General features: G+C 45.2%; 1 protein-coding gene across 1 annotated transcript; it reads left to right on the top strand.

Annotated features, from left to right (window-relative positions):
* Window positions 1–2,799: 2,799 nt before the first annotated feature.
* Window positions 2,800–4,721, top strand: EMB1513 (copper ion transmembrane transporter). Its single transcript, XM_048678583.2, has one exon. It carries the CDS (start codon window positions 2,896–2,898, stop codon window positions 4,558–4,560), a length of 1,665 nt encoding a protein of 554 aa, XP_048534540.1. The 5' UTR covers window positions 2,800–2,895; the 3' UTR covers window positions 4,561–4,721.
* The last annotated feature ends 10,203 nt before the right edge of the window (window positions 4,722–14,924 follow it).

Raw genomic sequence — 14,924 nt, 5'->3', positions numbered from 1 at the left:
GCTTTTTTTGTCGGAGTGAGGTGTGTAATATACCATAGGAAAGCCGTGGACAAGAAGATCAGTTCTCATGTAGAACATTTGTGCAAAACCCTCAAGGTTTCAGATCGGTTTTGAAAAGGGAGTTTTTGTATTAAAAATCGTGAATTATATTTTTTATCCCATTTTCAAATGGTTCGTCAAAACTGTCCAAATGATATGATGCTAAAAGCTGATGCAAATGCACTCATTTTCATGTAATTTTTTCCCAAATTCAAAATTAAATTTTTTTAATTTAGGAATATTTCAAAGTTCATAAACATTTTACACGCCGTGAATTTATTTTAAAATTTTGAAATTGTTTGAAATTCATGATTATTTTTAATTTCACGAACATATTTAAAAAATTCATGATTTTTGACTCACAACATTTTTTAATTTAATATTTCTTAAAGTCCTTGAATATCTTCTTATTCAATACTATACTAGTATACCATTTCTTGATTAGTTAGTGTGGCACACGTTAGAATTACCGATAATTGCAGGAAGTTGATGAGTTCTTTCGGCAAAGCGACTATTAGACATTGTGTGTGTGAAGCTAATGGGTGTGCCCATGAACTTGCTCGTTTTAGTTTCGAGGGACATGAATATGGAGCGTGGAATGATAAGGCTTCAGACTTCCTGATCCCATTTATTGTAAGAGCATCTCCAATTGATGATGTATATTTAGAGATATAAAACCAGGTGATGTATAATTGACATCATTAAAAAATATTTTACATCTTTGAAAATTCGTAACTCTAATAGATAATGTATATTTGGTGATGTAAAACTCCTACTCCAACAGATTATGTAAAGGCGGTTAAAGGCAGTGATGCAGCTGTTGTACAATAGCATTTCAGCCGCACTCCAGACGCACAACAACCGCATAAATTAAACTAAAAACATCCCAAATTAAAACTTAAAATTTCATTTGTTCACAATATTAAATTATTACATAATTAATCAAATTCACAACATCAAATGCAACACAAATACAACAAAGTTTTTGCACAATACATACAACAAACAAAGAATGAAACTAAGAGGTTCTTTTGCCATGACATTTTCAATACTCCTCCATCAAATCTTTCTAAAGTTCATCGTGTGTATCAACATCTCTAATTTCATGGTACACCTTCATGATGCTTTTGAATTCGCTCCTCTTTTCTCATTGACATAACGTGTAGACCATAAAAGGTGTAATCCAAATCCTGGCCACCCTCATTCTCAATGATCATGTTATGCATGATCACGCAAGCAGTCATGATGTACCAAAGGTTATTTTGACCCTAGAATAGACGGTCCTCGCACAATAGCAAAACTGGGATTGCAAAATCCCAAATGCCCTCTCAACATCTTTTCTATTTGCCACTTGAGCATTGTGAAAATAGACTTGTTTCTTTCCTTGAGGGGTTTGGATTGGCTTCACCGCAAGGTAGAACCCATAGTTGTATGTGCGGCCATTTGCTTTGAAGGTCCACCGGTGGAGCCTCAACCCGTTCTCTTCGGATGAACTCACGGCCAAACACGAACCCACCGTGTTTCGACTTCTTCTTCTTGTGCATCAGTACTAGCATAGCAATATCCTCTTCTTTCATCAAATCAAATTCCTCATTCGATGAGGAATCGTCCACGAAAGAGGAGTCACAGGAGCTCATCTACAATATACGAATCATCGTCAAACAACATCTTCATGCCCGATAAAAAATTCCTAGTTTGCACGATTTTTTACCATTGGGAATTTTGTTGAACACGTTGCGTGCGAGGTGGAAGAAATCGCCCGGCGGCGGATCAAAGCATTGTTGGCGGCACAAAGGCCATCGAGGGTGTGTGGCGGCTGCTTCAATGACCTCTGGATGGCCACACGGTTGCCAGAGGACTCCGCTTGCGGCGACGCACCGGTGACGACAACGACCGAGGAGCCAGTTCAGTGGGTTGAGGTGGTCGCGCGACTGCACCTACTAGCTCTGGCGGTGGGAGGCGTTTACCCGAGAAGGCGGCGATAGCTGCTACAACCATTACGATCGTGAGAGCTCCAGCGAACCCCCGAATCCGCCGCGTGGTCGTCGGCAGGACATACTCAAATCGTCTAGTTTGGGTGGCTAGGACTGCGCGATTGGCGACGGGGTCGGGGATGGACTGTTGAGCGGCAACGACGGCGTTTCCGGGCACAAACTGCCAGCGGCATAGGCGAGCGGATGACTAGAATTTTAGATTCGGCGGTTGGCTGTTGCGAGAGGTTGGAAATGCAAATTTAATCTTTTCATCTACATAGGTGATGTATTTTTTTTTACATCTACGCCATCTGCTGAAGCAGCGTTTTTAGGCAAAATCAAAGTTGTAAAAAGCAATTGCTTGTCCTCAAACCCACTGGCGCCTTTTCTTTTACTAAAAATAAGACAACGTAGACGCACGCACAGACTTCTCGACATCATGCTAGTCTAATTAAGATCCTCTAAGAGACATGCTTGTTATCAAAATAATCCCGTGGTTAGATGGTTAGAGGGACCGTGATATTCCCAGCTCATCAAAGTTCAAGTCCTAGTGCTCGTATTATTTTTGGATTTATTTCAGGATTTTTGGGACGAGGCGCCTACGGTGACTTTGTAAAACTCAAGATGATATGTCGTTGCTCATAGGGGTAGGATATACGTATGTGTTCATAGGTATGAATGTATGCACATATGTATGAGCGCTTGCTTCTATATTATGTTCAAAAATAAAATAAAAAAGAAAGCCCCCAAAGTTCAAAAAGAAAAAGAAAAACGTTGGAAAAGCGCAAAAGCAAATCGCCTCGGCCTCTCTCCACCCCTTGGCCTAATCAGGAGCTGTTGCCCAACCTTATCTCCCAGCTCGCGCCACCACCGCCGCACAGCCATGCCGCTCCTCCCGGCGACGGCGCCGCCGTTGCCGCTCTCCTCTCACCGCCTCGGCCTCCCCTTCCTCTCGCCCCCCTCGCCCGCCGGCCGCCCCCTCCGCCGCGGGGACCTGGTCATCCGCATGGGCGGCGGCCCCCGCACGTTCCCGGGCGGCGTCTCCAAGTGGCAGTGGAAGCGCATGCAGGCCCGGAAGGCGAAGCAGCTGCTCAAGGCCCGCCTCGCCCGCGAGCGCCAGCTCTACGAGATGCGCAAGCGCGCCGAGCTCCGCGACGCCGTCGTCCACCTCGAGCGGCCCTGGGACCCCGACTCGGCCCCCGTCTCCGCCGCCGCGCTGGCGCCCACCCTCCTCTCCGTCGCCGCCGAAGACCAGCTCAGGGGCCTCGCCGACCGCTTCCACCGCCCCGGCGGCGTCGACCTCTGGAACGACCGCGACGGGCCCCAGGTCTTCGCGTCCCCGGACACGGGCATGGCGTCGGCGCGCTTCTTCCCCAGGGACGCCGTCCACAGCGTCCAGCCCTATGCCTGCCTCGGCGCTGGCGACGGCGCCGGGGCCGAGGGCGCGCAGGGTGTTCGGCGGAATGACGCTGTGGAGGAGGACGCGTATGGTTGCAGCGAGCCTGCGGTCCAGCTGATGGAGAGGGATGGGATGTGGGAGCCGGTGATTGCTTTGGAAGGTGGAGATGAAGACAATTCGAGCGTCAGGAGTTGGATTCATGATGATGATGATGCTATTTCTGATTCAGACGACGAAGAGGATGTTGATTTTGGACACCAAAGACGGGCAATGGTAAGACGAGATGGAAGGAGGAGTGGTGAAACTGCAAGCACTATGCGTGTTGGAAGTGAGAGGAGCAGGCAGTGGAGAGGCCATGGTTCCTTTTCAGATTCAGAAGGCGCAAGAAAAGGTCATCCTGATCAAAGATGGTCAGACAGAAGTAGTGGGAGCAGAAGGAAGCCTCCCGCCGCAAGATGGAAGCCTTGGAACGCTGAGGGCAGTAACGCCATTGGGAAGGACCGAATAGGTGGCGGTTCTTTCTCCGACTCGGAGGTGAGCCGCCGTGGTTTTGAGCCAAAATCAAGAGCAAGGGATAGAGAGGACACAATGGACGCCGTGGTGAAGTGGAAGCTCTCGTATGATAGCCATGGCAATGTGATAAGAAAGGTTCGCATTGGTGGTGAATTTGATTCCAATTCAGACAGTGGAAGGGATGACAAATTGGAACAAAAATGGAGAGCCCCGAATAGGTCTAGTCCAAGTGAGAACCGAAGAGGTCGAGCAGGGCTGAAATATAGGCCTAATGCCAACAGTGGCGAAAGGCCAGGAGGATACACGAGGGGTCACAATGATGATGAAAGGGATCAATTTGGTAACGGCTTTGCCTCGGACTTGGAGGAGCCGACATGGAACCCAAGAAAAAAGAACGAAGCTAGGAACAGCAATGGCAGCAGTGAGTACAACAGTGATAGGAATAGTAGATTCAGGAGTGGTGGAAGTGGGGCTGCAAGACGGCTAGACAGTACTCGTCCTGTGATGAACGCCAACAGAGAAGATGGAGGAGGGCGGCGGTCGAGGGGAGATGGATACTCGCTACGACCAACATCGGAATTTCACAGCTCGATGGACCGGAATGGGGGACGGCAGTTCAGAGGAGACGGATATTGACTCCGACCAACATCAGAACTTAGATAAAATGTTCTGTATGTTAAGAGTAAAGCTAATGTAGTCTGTGTGTGTGCTAACTACTGTATGACCAGACGTTCAAATAACGTACTTTTACGGACGGAGGATTTGCTTCGTTCAGCTCGTTTGATGTTTTGTATTCTTGCTGAGTGAGTGCCTATCAAGGAATGCCAGGAACATGTCCATACTACATCTCCAGGTTTTTTGCCAAATGGTAAATTAACTTGTACGCACCACATGAATATCTTCCGCAACTACACATTATATGTTCTTCCCTACTAAATTTATCTGGCTATTGTGCAAATAATCGCGGTTGATATCCACACCGCTTGCCCCCACGCGATTCGTGCAACTTCAGTACGCGCTAGCCGTATAATTAATTCCAACCCCTGTACGTATCACAGTTGATATAGGCGCGTATTTGCGAACCTGACATGCGTAGCACCTGGCCTGCAAGGCAGCTCTGGGCATTCAACCGAGCCTTGGGCCGCTCCCAACCCAGCCCCAACGGCTAGCTGCAGGACAGCTCCTCATTGTATTTTCAAATAGCTGGCTGGCTTATAAATGCTCATGCTGACGAACCATTCTTCCCAGGTCTCCATCTGTCAGCTTGCCGCAGGCCACCAGAGAATGTGCCATGTGCACCGAGGCAATTTGTGCATCCAATGCACCGGTGGATTTTGGACCCTTGGATAAAAAAGTAAGGCTGCTGCCGATTCATGGGTGCTTAGATAAGGTGCTAAGCACATTAAATAGCTTAGCAACTATACTTCCCAATGCATAGGTGCTTAGCTTATGGTTGCTAAGCTTGCTTTATTTAATGATTTAGCAACTAAAGCTGTTCATGTATTGGTGGGCTTCCTTCCTTTAAATGTTTTGCCTAGGTTCACGCGCTTAGCATTGGTTCTTCCTGGGGTCACCACACTTATCTCTCTCCTCTTAAATAACCTGCCACATCAGATTTTTTGCCTACGTGGAAGGCTTAGCACCTGTACAAGGTGGAGCATTGGGAGGGGCCTAACGGGCCACATTTTGGTCAAGAGTTGGACTATGCCTTTTTTGCAGAGGCAGCCCTGTACTTTGTATAAATTAACCTGCACTTCACAGCACACACTCCCATCAGAAATCTGCATGTTTTATGTTTTGACCCAAACACAAAAATGATTCATATATTTTGAACCAAATGTTCGATTTAAGATCCGTTTTGACTGTCTTTTTTTTTCTTGACGAGATCTTCAAAATAAGCTCAATATTGGATATGTTTCCAAAATATACTTTTTGCTTTTCTGAAACTTGATTCGGAACTTGATGTACCGAAAGCATGTTGCACGCGAGACACATGTATGAGAGAGAGGCGGATGTTTCTCACCAGCAAATTACAAAATTTATAAATGTTGCAGTCAAGTTTCGAGTTAAGTTCGAAAAGGCAATAAATATTAATTTTCAAAGATATACCTAATATGAATCTTGATTCAAAGATCTCGTCAAAAAAAAAAGAAGGTAGTCAAAACGTTTCCAAATCAGATATTTCTTTTAAAAATATATGACCCCCTTTTTTGTTTGAAGCAAAAAATTAAGCACACCTAGTTATTTAGAGGGCAGGGAGACGTGAGGTGTGGGTTGATTTTGATAAAACAACAGGACTATTCTGCAATGTTTCAACAATCCATCTACCAGCCTGATCATATCCCTTTGATTTTTATCCAATGACTCAAATAGCAATGAAGCATCGTTTGTGAGCATGGAGCACTAAGCCCGGCTTTGACCGAGGTGGACATAGTGAGGAATGCGCTAATCGCGTGACCAAGTGCTAAACTAATTAAACTAATAAAACGCCCATGCGTTGCTACGGGCTATACTGTATATAAATGAATCAGACAAATTATTGATATTGAAGCTTATTTTTCTCTCATATACCAACCTCAAGATCGACCGCAGGTTCCCGCGATCTAGTGTAGCATAAACATGGCCATATTGGAGGGCTATACTGTATATAATAAAGGGGATTTGTTTTCACTGTATGTATGATACACTGTATGAAAAATGTAACAATGCGACAATCCAGGCTCCCACAAATCCAGACCATATTGGAGAGAAAAATGTCTAAACTATGAACCCTGTTATCTCCAACACGCATACCCAACATAAAAACTCCACCCCATAACACACCCTTATGTTTTCCTGTCGGACCCTCCCCTTCCGCTCGGTTTTCGCCGTAGTGAGACATTTCTCGCTGGAGTCCTCTCCTTTAAAACGGGATGACGCCCACCTCACCTTCGCCATCACGGCCTCTCTCCTTCACACCATACTTCCCCACGAAGGGATTGCATTTAGACGTCGAAAAAAATCGATGGCGAGGGAGTCATGGAGGAGCACTAGTAGAAAACAGGGCTATGGTCCAGGCCGGCTCAGCCCATTAGTCCCGGTTCAGTCTAGAACCGGGACTAATGTGAGCATTGGTTCCGGTTCGTGCGGCTAAGGCATTAGTCCCGGTTCATCTAGACCTTTTGGTCTCGGTTGGTGGGATGAACCGGGACCAATGGGCCTCGCTCCTGGCCCACAACCATTGGTCCCGGTTCGTGCCACAAACCGGGACTAAAGATTAGACCTTTAGTTCCGGTTTGAGACACGAACCGGGACTAATGGGGATGAGACCTTTAGTCCCGGTTCGTGCCACGAACCGGTACTAAAGGTCCCATTTTCAAACTATACCCCCCCTGTGGATCGCCTTTTCAGTTTTAAAAAAAATAAAAGAAAATGATGGAAATGTCAAAAAAATAAAAGAAAATAAGTTTCACATGTGATATGTGGTCTAGTTGTTGGGAAAATTTACAAATATGAATTTCGACTTTATTTACAAAATCTCTCTGGAATTTGTAAAATGGGCATAACTTTTGCATACGAACTCGGATGAAAAAGTTTTTTATATGAAAAATCATCTACTCGAAAAGTTACATCCGATGGAGACGGCCTATGGCCTGTTTGCAAATTTCTAGAATCCTCAAATTCCAAAAGGAAAAAAAGTTATGCTCAAATTTCAGTTTTTTTAAATTTTCAGTAAATCTGGTCAAACTATGGTCAAACTACTTATTCAAGAAGTATTAGTGTTACTAAATAATTATTCAAGAATATTAGTGTTATTAAATAATTATTTCACCTTTTTTGAATTTTGGTCAAATCTGGTCAAACTATGGTCAAACTGTGGTCAAACAATGGTCAAACTACTTATTCAAAAATATTAGTGTTACTAAAAAATTATTGTTTTTTAGAACAATAGTTTTAAACTCAAACAGTGAAATATGTGACTTCATGCTCAAGCTAAATTCCTGAGGGTTAATAGGATTGACATCTTACTATTGTCAGGAAAACAACAAGTGCAGACTTGGAAATGAGGGAGAATAGAACCCAGAAGTTAAGCGTGCTCAGGCTGGAGTAGTGAGAGGATGGGTGACCGTTCGGGAAGTGAGATGATTTGGAATGATGAGGGGTCATTAGAGATTAAATTGAGCAATGATGAGGGGTGATTAGAGATTAGAGGTTAAAATAATTCAGAAATTTGAAAATAAAAAAAATTCAAAAAAAAATTCAAAAAAAAAATTAGGAAATTTCCTTTAGTACCGGTTGGTGTTACCAACCGGGACTAAAGGTGGACCGGCCACGTGGAGGGCCTTTATTCCCGGTTCTGGATTGAACCGGGACTAAAGGGTCAGGGCATTAGTACCGACACTTTAGTCCCAGTTCCAGAACCGGGACTAAAGGCCCTTACGAACCGGGACTAAAGGCCCTTTTTTTACCAGTGGAGGGGTACAGAACGAACCGATGAAAGCCAAAAAACCTGCGTACAATGTTCGCTCCGCCTGGGTCATAGAGGAGTCCCCCTGGTAGAGGAGTTTGGGGAGAAGAGGACGGCGACGCAAGGACACGTCGGGAGGATCGCAAGGAAGGCACACTGGTAGAGGAGATCAGGGAGAAGAGGACGGCAGCGCGAGGACGTCGGGATTATCACGAGGAGGGCAGGCGATGGGAGGATTGCGTTCACATACACGTTAATGGGCCAGCCCAATACTATGATGTGATGATGTCAAAGGTGGGCGAAAGATAGGAGTGGTGGGATGAGGTGGAGTGAGGCGAGACTACCAACTAAGGCATTAGTAGTATAGATTACTGAGAGTTGGTATAACATACATAATCCTTATGGAAAATGTTAGGCTGAATCTTTGAGTAAGCGAATCTATCTTGTAAACTCCATTGTAGACCATGCATACACATTATTCTCCAGAAGAACTGGTGTGGATTATTTGAAGGAGCTTGATATCCCATAGACCACAGTCCTCGTGTAGTCTTGCATTGAAAGATATAGGTATGTGTTCCAGTTAGCTTGGAATGAAATAGATAATTAAATGGAAAAGAGAAGAACTGAAATGAGGTAGAACTTCCAGTAGGGTCACATTTCATTACTCAGACTAACCAAAAGTTTCAGAACCGAGTTCTTGGAGCTCTTTGTCTTTGAGGTCATCATTCTTTATAATCTAAAACGTGAACATTTGATTTGTAAAGAACATTACGTATTAAATATGACATGTTATAGCAAGCCTAATATGAGGACCACCTCTCATGGGCACAATCAACTCCCTAAAGCCTCTTTTTTTTATCAGATGCATAATGCACATCACTTACCGAGGAAGATTTTAGCCTCTTCAACATAACAATCGGCATCCCTTGTCAAAGCTCACACCAAAATAACTGCACGTGTAATCATTCTATCCTTTGATTGATAGACTGAAAATAAGTACACAAAAGATAGGAGCTACTCACATTCAAACTTCTGCCACAAGCTCGTTGATGGTCATGCCCCTTCAACATGTTCACACATAGTGCGTCAAAAAATAATATTCCTCCAACCAGCCCATACAGAATGCCACAAATTGGCATGATAAAACAAATCCAGATTGCATTATTCATTGAAATGATAAAAAATGAAAACATCTCAAACCAATATGTATGTAGAACCTGAAATTATATCTTATGTATCAAAACATCTATACAACCCTCAAAACAGCGAAGGAGGACCATACATAATACAATACTCCTTTCCAGCGCTTTACGTCGCCTGCCTCCCAATGCATCCCTGGTCATCTCCATGGCCTACAGGAGGCGCTTCACCTACAGCAGAATTTCGAGATAGGAATCCCTTCTTCACCTACAACAAAATTTCGAGATCCCAACACTATCAGGCTAATACAAAGATCCATGAGAAGTGTGAACGCACCAACGTCTCCGGGTATGCATGGACCACACGGGTAACTGATTTGGGAAACGTAGGCGGCGATGCTGGCATGGCCGACGGCACATGATGCATCTATAGTGAGACCGGCGGCGGCCAGTAGCACCGTGGCGGCCCAATTCGATAAGCCCGACGTTCGAGTACCTGGAAGGCCAGTAGCCCACACCCATGACGTTGGCAAAGTAGCTCGAGATGGCAGCGGCAGATCGCTGGTTCACCCGTGTCAGTGACCTTGAGGCGCCGTTGGCGCGAAGAGGAGCATGTTTCCACTGTCGCAGATCTCCCATGCGACATCAATGGTCGATAGCATCGGTCTCTCTCGATGGACCAGATCTTCCCTGTCGCAGTATTCGGGGGAGATGGGGTAGGCAGTGCCAAACAACGGAGGGAGAGGCTTGACCTGGCAGGTTCTTGAGCGGTTTGATAGTTCTTTTTTTCAAGGATAGCTGAATGCCCTTGCGTTGCTATGGGACATCCAAGATATATATTGATCAATAACCAGAAGGTTATTAATTCTACTTCACAAACTTCGACAATGCATGCACATTTTAATTTTCGATCAAAAAACAAAGGTAACAAACTCCTATAACAGTGGATAAAATACAAGAAATCAGTCTAACTGAAAATACCACGTCTACCTTAGAACGTCTATAATATCAATTAAGAAGTCTGCTACAAAACTTACTAACAAGTGGAAAAGGGGCAGCTAGTATCTCTCCAACAAACAAAATCATATCATACAAAATAGATTTCCTGTAGTCAATAAAACAGTAGTAGGGCATCTGAACAAAAAAAATACATAGGGAAAATGGAACATGTCGTTTTGAAGATTACATTAATCATGTCAATGTTAACCACAATACTAAAGGTAGGCCATAATGGCCACATGACCATCTGCACTGTACTGATAACGGAACTGCGTGTCTTCATTGCTATCATTATAGATTAACATATTTAATTGTTTCAGCACAAAGGTTCCATAATGTCAGGGTAAATTCAAGAATCTTCACACGCACTTAATAGACCATGTAATAGCATGTTGAAAACTACACAGAAAAAGCATGATTCCGAGATACTTAAGTCTTGAGGTCAGTCCAGTCTTACCACAAAAATGAAAAGACCATATGATGTCTGGTGCAGCTCCCTATTCATCAGTAGAGAATCCTTCGATTTATTTACATGAAGATTCTTATTGGGCATGGCTGCATCAATCCGAGTATACATATATCTGGATGATTGATTCCACACATGTGGAGCAGATATTGGAGATTATTAAGATTCTAGCTTATTCCAAACTTTATTTATTTTTATCCCAGTTCTAGACTTCTAATGTCTGTGAAATAAGAAAATCTTGACTAGAACACAAAATGGCAACAATAAGAAAAAGTTATCACCGGAGCAATGCAGTTAAGAGTTCCGGATACCTTTCAGAAAGAAGTGACATATATTAGCATACTTTATCAGAACAATTCAATCTGCAAATTAGCAAACATGGACATTCCAGTGCATAGTAGTACGAAAAAGGTGAAAAACAAGTGAACTGTGACACAATGTAACAGCTGAATCAACAAGGACATGTTAGAATGCGAACATATTGGAGATGAGAATTCCATTGACCTCTTGTTGGACTCTTCAAATCAGATCACTGATGGCGCTTCCAGCAGCGAGAGGCTTCCCCACGGCAAGGCATCTTTATGGCTATTGTAGCTCTAGAGGATTATGCCATCAGTAGATAATCTACCATGACCTAAGGCTTCTCCATCCGGCCACGGCTGCAGCCGCGTCCACATTGCCGTGGATGCTCCGCCATATCCGCCTGGACGAGCGCAGGCTCTTCATCACCAACCTCTTGTTTAGCCATGATGCCACGGTGGCCAACAGGCGGCTTGAAGCCACAAACGACATGCTTGAGCACACATCGCGATGTTGGGGGCCACACCCGACAGCGACACCATGCAACGCGTCATGGCGGCGTTCATGGAGGCGTTGGCGCGGTGCTAGCTCCCGACATGGGCTGGCCTGTGCAGGGCACTGCTCCTACCCCGTGCGACGCCCACGCCACCATCGCACCATATACCACGCAATCAAATTGGCAGATAAAGTGCAAAAATAATGGAACAAAATTTACAGAAAGATGAACAATATGCAAGTAGCAACCTCAAAATACGAGGACTACTCGTTTTTAAGTTTCAAAAGAGTTGATCTCAGAAAACTTCAATTGAATGCAAGGCCGAGTAGCAATGTACCCGGATCAGCAGCCAGATTTTTAGATGGTGTAGCTCGCTAATCTTCAAATCTAGTCCCCAAGAAGGAAACCAAGAGCAGATCATAAAGTTAATATACAGAGCTTTCCGAAATCACACATTCACCTACATCCAAAATGAATCCTCCACCTGCCAAAATCACATGCCTAGTTCTTATAGTGTCCCAAAGGCAGTATGTAAGGCAGTGGAATGGATGATCAAATCATAAAACACAATCTAGTATTTACCAGCGATTCAGTATCCTGCACGTCGGACTGGATCTTAGAGCGCCTCTGCTTCATCTTGTCTGCTTAGATCTCACCATGTAAGACAAAACCAACAACAACGAATAGAAATAGGCACAGGAAGAGAGGGTGGCGATCTTGGCGAAGACCTCGGAGACGCAGAGTCGCAGTACTGGCGCTCGTAGCCCTGGAACACCTCTGTGACGCCCCCGATTCAATCGTACACTAATCATACACGCAAACGTGTACGATCAAGATCAGGGACTCACGGGAAGATATCACAACACAACTCTACAAATAAAAATAAGTCATACAAGCATCATATTACAAGCCAGGGGCCTCGGGGGCTCGAATACAAGAGCTCGATCATAGACGAGTCAGCGGAAGCAACAATATCTGAGTACAGACATAAGTTAAACAAGATTGCCTTAAGAAGGCTAGCACAAACTGGGATACGGATCGAAAGAGGCGCAGGCCTCCTGCCTGGGATCCTCCTAACTACTCCTGGTCGTCGTCAGCGGGCATCACGTAGTAGTAGGCACCTCCGGTGTAGGGGTCGTCGTCGACGGTGGCGTCTGGCTCCTGGGCTCCAACATCTGGTTGCGACAACCAGGTAGAAGGGATAGAGGGAAAAGAAGGAGAAAGCAACCGTGAGTACTCATCCAAAGTACTCGCAAGCAAGAAGCTACACTACATATGCATGGGTATCAAATGGAGTAAGGGTATCATATGTGGACTGGACTGCAGAATGCCGGAATAAGAGGGGGATAGCTAGTCCTATCGAAGACTACGCTTCTGGCAGCCTCCGCCTTGCAGCATGTAGAAGAGAGTAGACTGAAGTCCTCCAAGTAGCATCGCATAGCATAATCCTAACCGATGATCCTCCCCTCGTCGCCCTGTGAGAGAGCGACCACCGGTTGTATCTGGCACTTGGAAGGGTGTGTTTTATTAAGTATCCGGTTCTAGTTGTCATAAGGTCAAGGTACAACTCCAAATCGTCCTGTTACCGAAGATCACGGCTATTCGAATAGATTAACTTCCCTGCAGGGGTGCACCACATACCCCAACACGCTCGATCCCATTTGGCCGGACACACTTTCCTGGGTCATGCCCGGCCTCGGAAGATCAACACGTCGCAGCCCCACCTAGACCAACAGAGAGGTCAGCACGCCGGTCTAAACCTAAGCGCCCAGGGGTCTGGGCCCATCGCCCTTAGCACACCTGCACGTTGCGTGGGCGGCCGGAAGCAGACCTAGCCTAGTGGCGTTCCAGTCCAATCCAGCGCGCGCCGCTCCGTCGCTGACGTCAAGAAGGCTTCGGCTGATACCACGACGCCGGGATACCCATAACTACTCCCGCGTAGATGGTTAGTGCGTATAGACCAAATGGCCAGACTCAGATCAAATACCCAGATCTCGTTAAGCGTGTTAAGTATCCGCGAACGCCGACCAGGGCCAGGCCCACCTCTCTCCTAGGTGGTCGGAACCTGCCCTGTCGCTCCGCCTCAAAGATCCACACAGAGGGCCGTTGGGACAAAGGTCCTTTCAGCCCCCAATCCGTGAATCACTCGCGGGTGCTCCACAAGCCGACCCGTCTTTAGTCACCACATGTATCATGTATAAAGCATATAGTATATACCCGTGATCAACTCCCGAGTGATCACGGCCCGATAGTATAGCATGGCAGACGGACAAGGATGTAGGGCCACTGATGAAAATACTAGCATCCTATGCTAAGCATTAGGATTGCAGGTAAAGGTAACAACAGTAGTAGCAAGGACAGGCTATGCATCAGTATAGGATTAACGGGAAGCAGTAACATGCTACACTACTCTAATGCAAGCAGTATAGAGAAGAGTAGGCGATATCTGGTGATCAAAGGGGGGGGGCTTGCCTGGTTGCTCTGGCAAGAGAGAGGGGTCGTCAACACCGTAGTCGTACGGGGTAGCAGCGGCGTCGGTCTCGGTGTCTAGAGAGAGAAGAGGGGGAAGAAACAATAAATATAATGCAAGCATATGCATAGTGAAGCATGACATGACAAGTAACGATGCTAGGCGTGCCCTAACGTGGTATGAGGTGGTACCGGTTAAGGGGGAAGACATCCGGGAAAGTATTCCCGGTGTTTCGTGATTTCGGGCAGAGGAGCCGGAGGGGGAAAGTTGCGGGTTCGATAGGTTAGGGGTGTGTGGCGGACGAACGGACTGCGAAACCGGATTCGTCTCGTCGTTCTGAGCAACTTTCATGTTGAAAATATTTTAATCCGAGTTACGGATTAAAAGATATGATTTTCTAAAGATTTTATTAATTTCTGGAATTTAATTAATTAATTATTTAATTCGAAAAATGAATTTATGACGTCAGCATGATGTCGTGCTGACGTCAGCAGTCAACAGGGTTGACTTGGTCAACCTGACAGGTGGGTCCCGTTCGTCATACTCTGTTAGTTAATTAACAATAGTTAATTAGGTTAATTAGCCATTAGGTTAATTAATCAGGATTAATTAAATTAAGTATTTACTTAATTAATTAATTAATATTTTAATTATCATTTATTTTTATTTTTAACGTTCTGGGG

The sequence above is a fragment of the Triticum urartu genome, chromosome 6A (assembly GCF_056163025.1).
Source record: "Triticum urartu cultivar PI428250 chromosome 6A, HENAU_Tu73, whole genome shotgun sequence".
Lineage (NCBI taxonomy): Eukaryota > Viridiplantae > Streptophyta > Magnoliopsida > Poales > Poaceae > Triticum > Triticum urartu.
The sequence above is the reverse complement of the archived record's forward strand: the minus strand, read 5'-3'. Positions and strand labels throughout refer to the sequence as shown.

Coding starts and splice junctions, on each gene's coding strand:
- EMB1513 (XM_048678583.2), top strand. CDS start 2,896: ATGCCGCTCCTCCCGGCGACGGCGCCGCCGTTGCCGCTCTCCTCTCAC.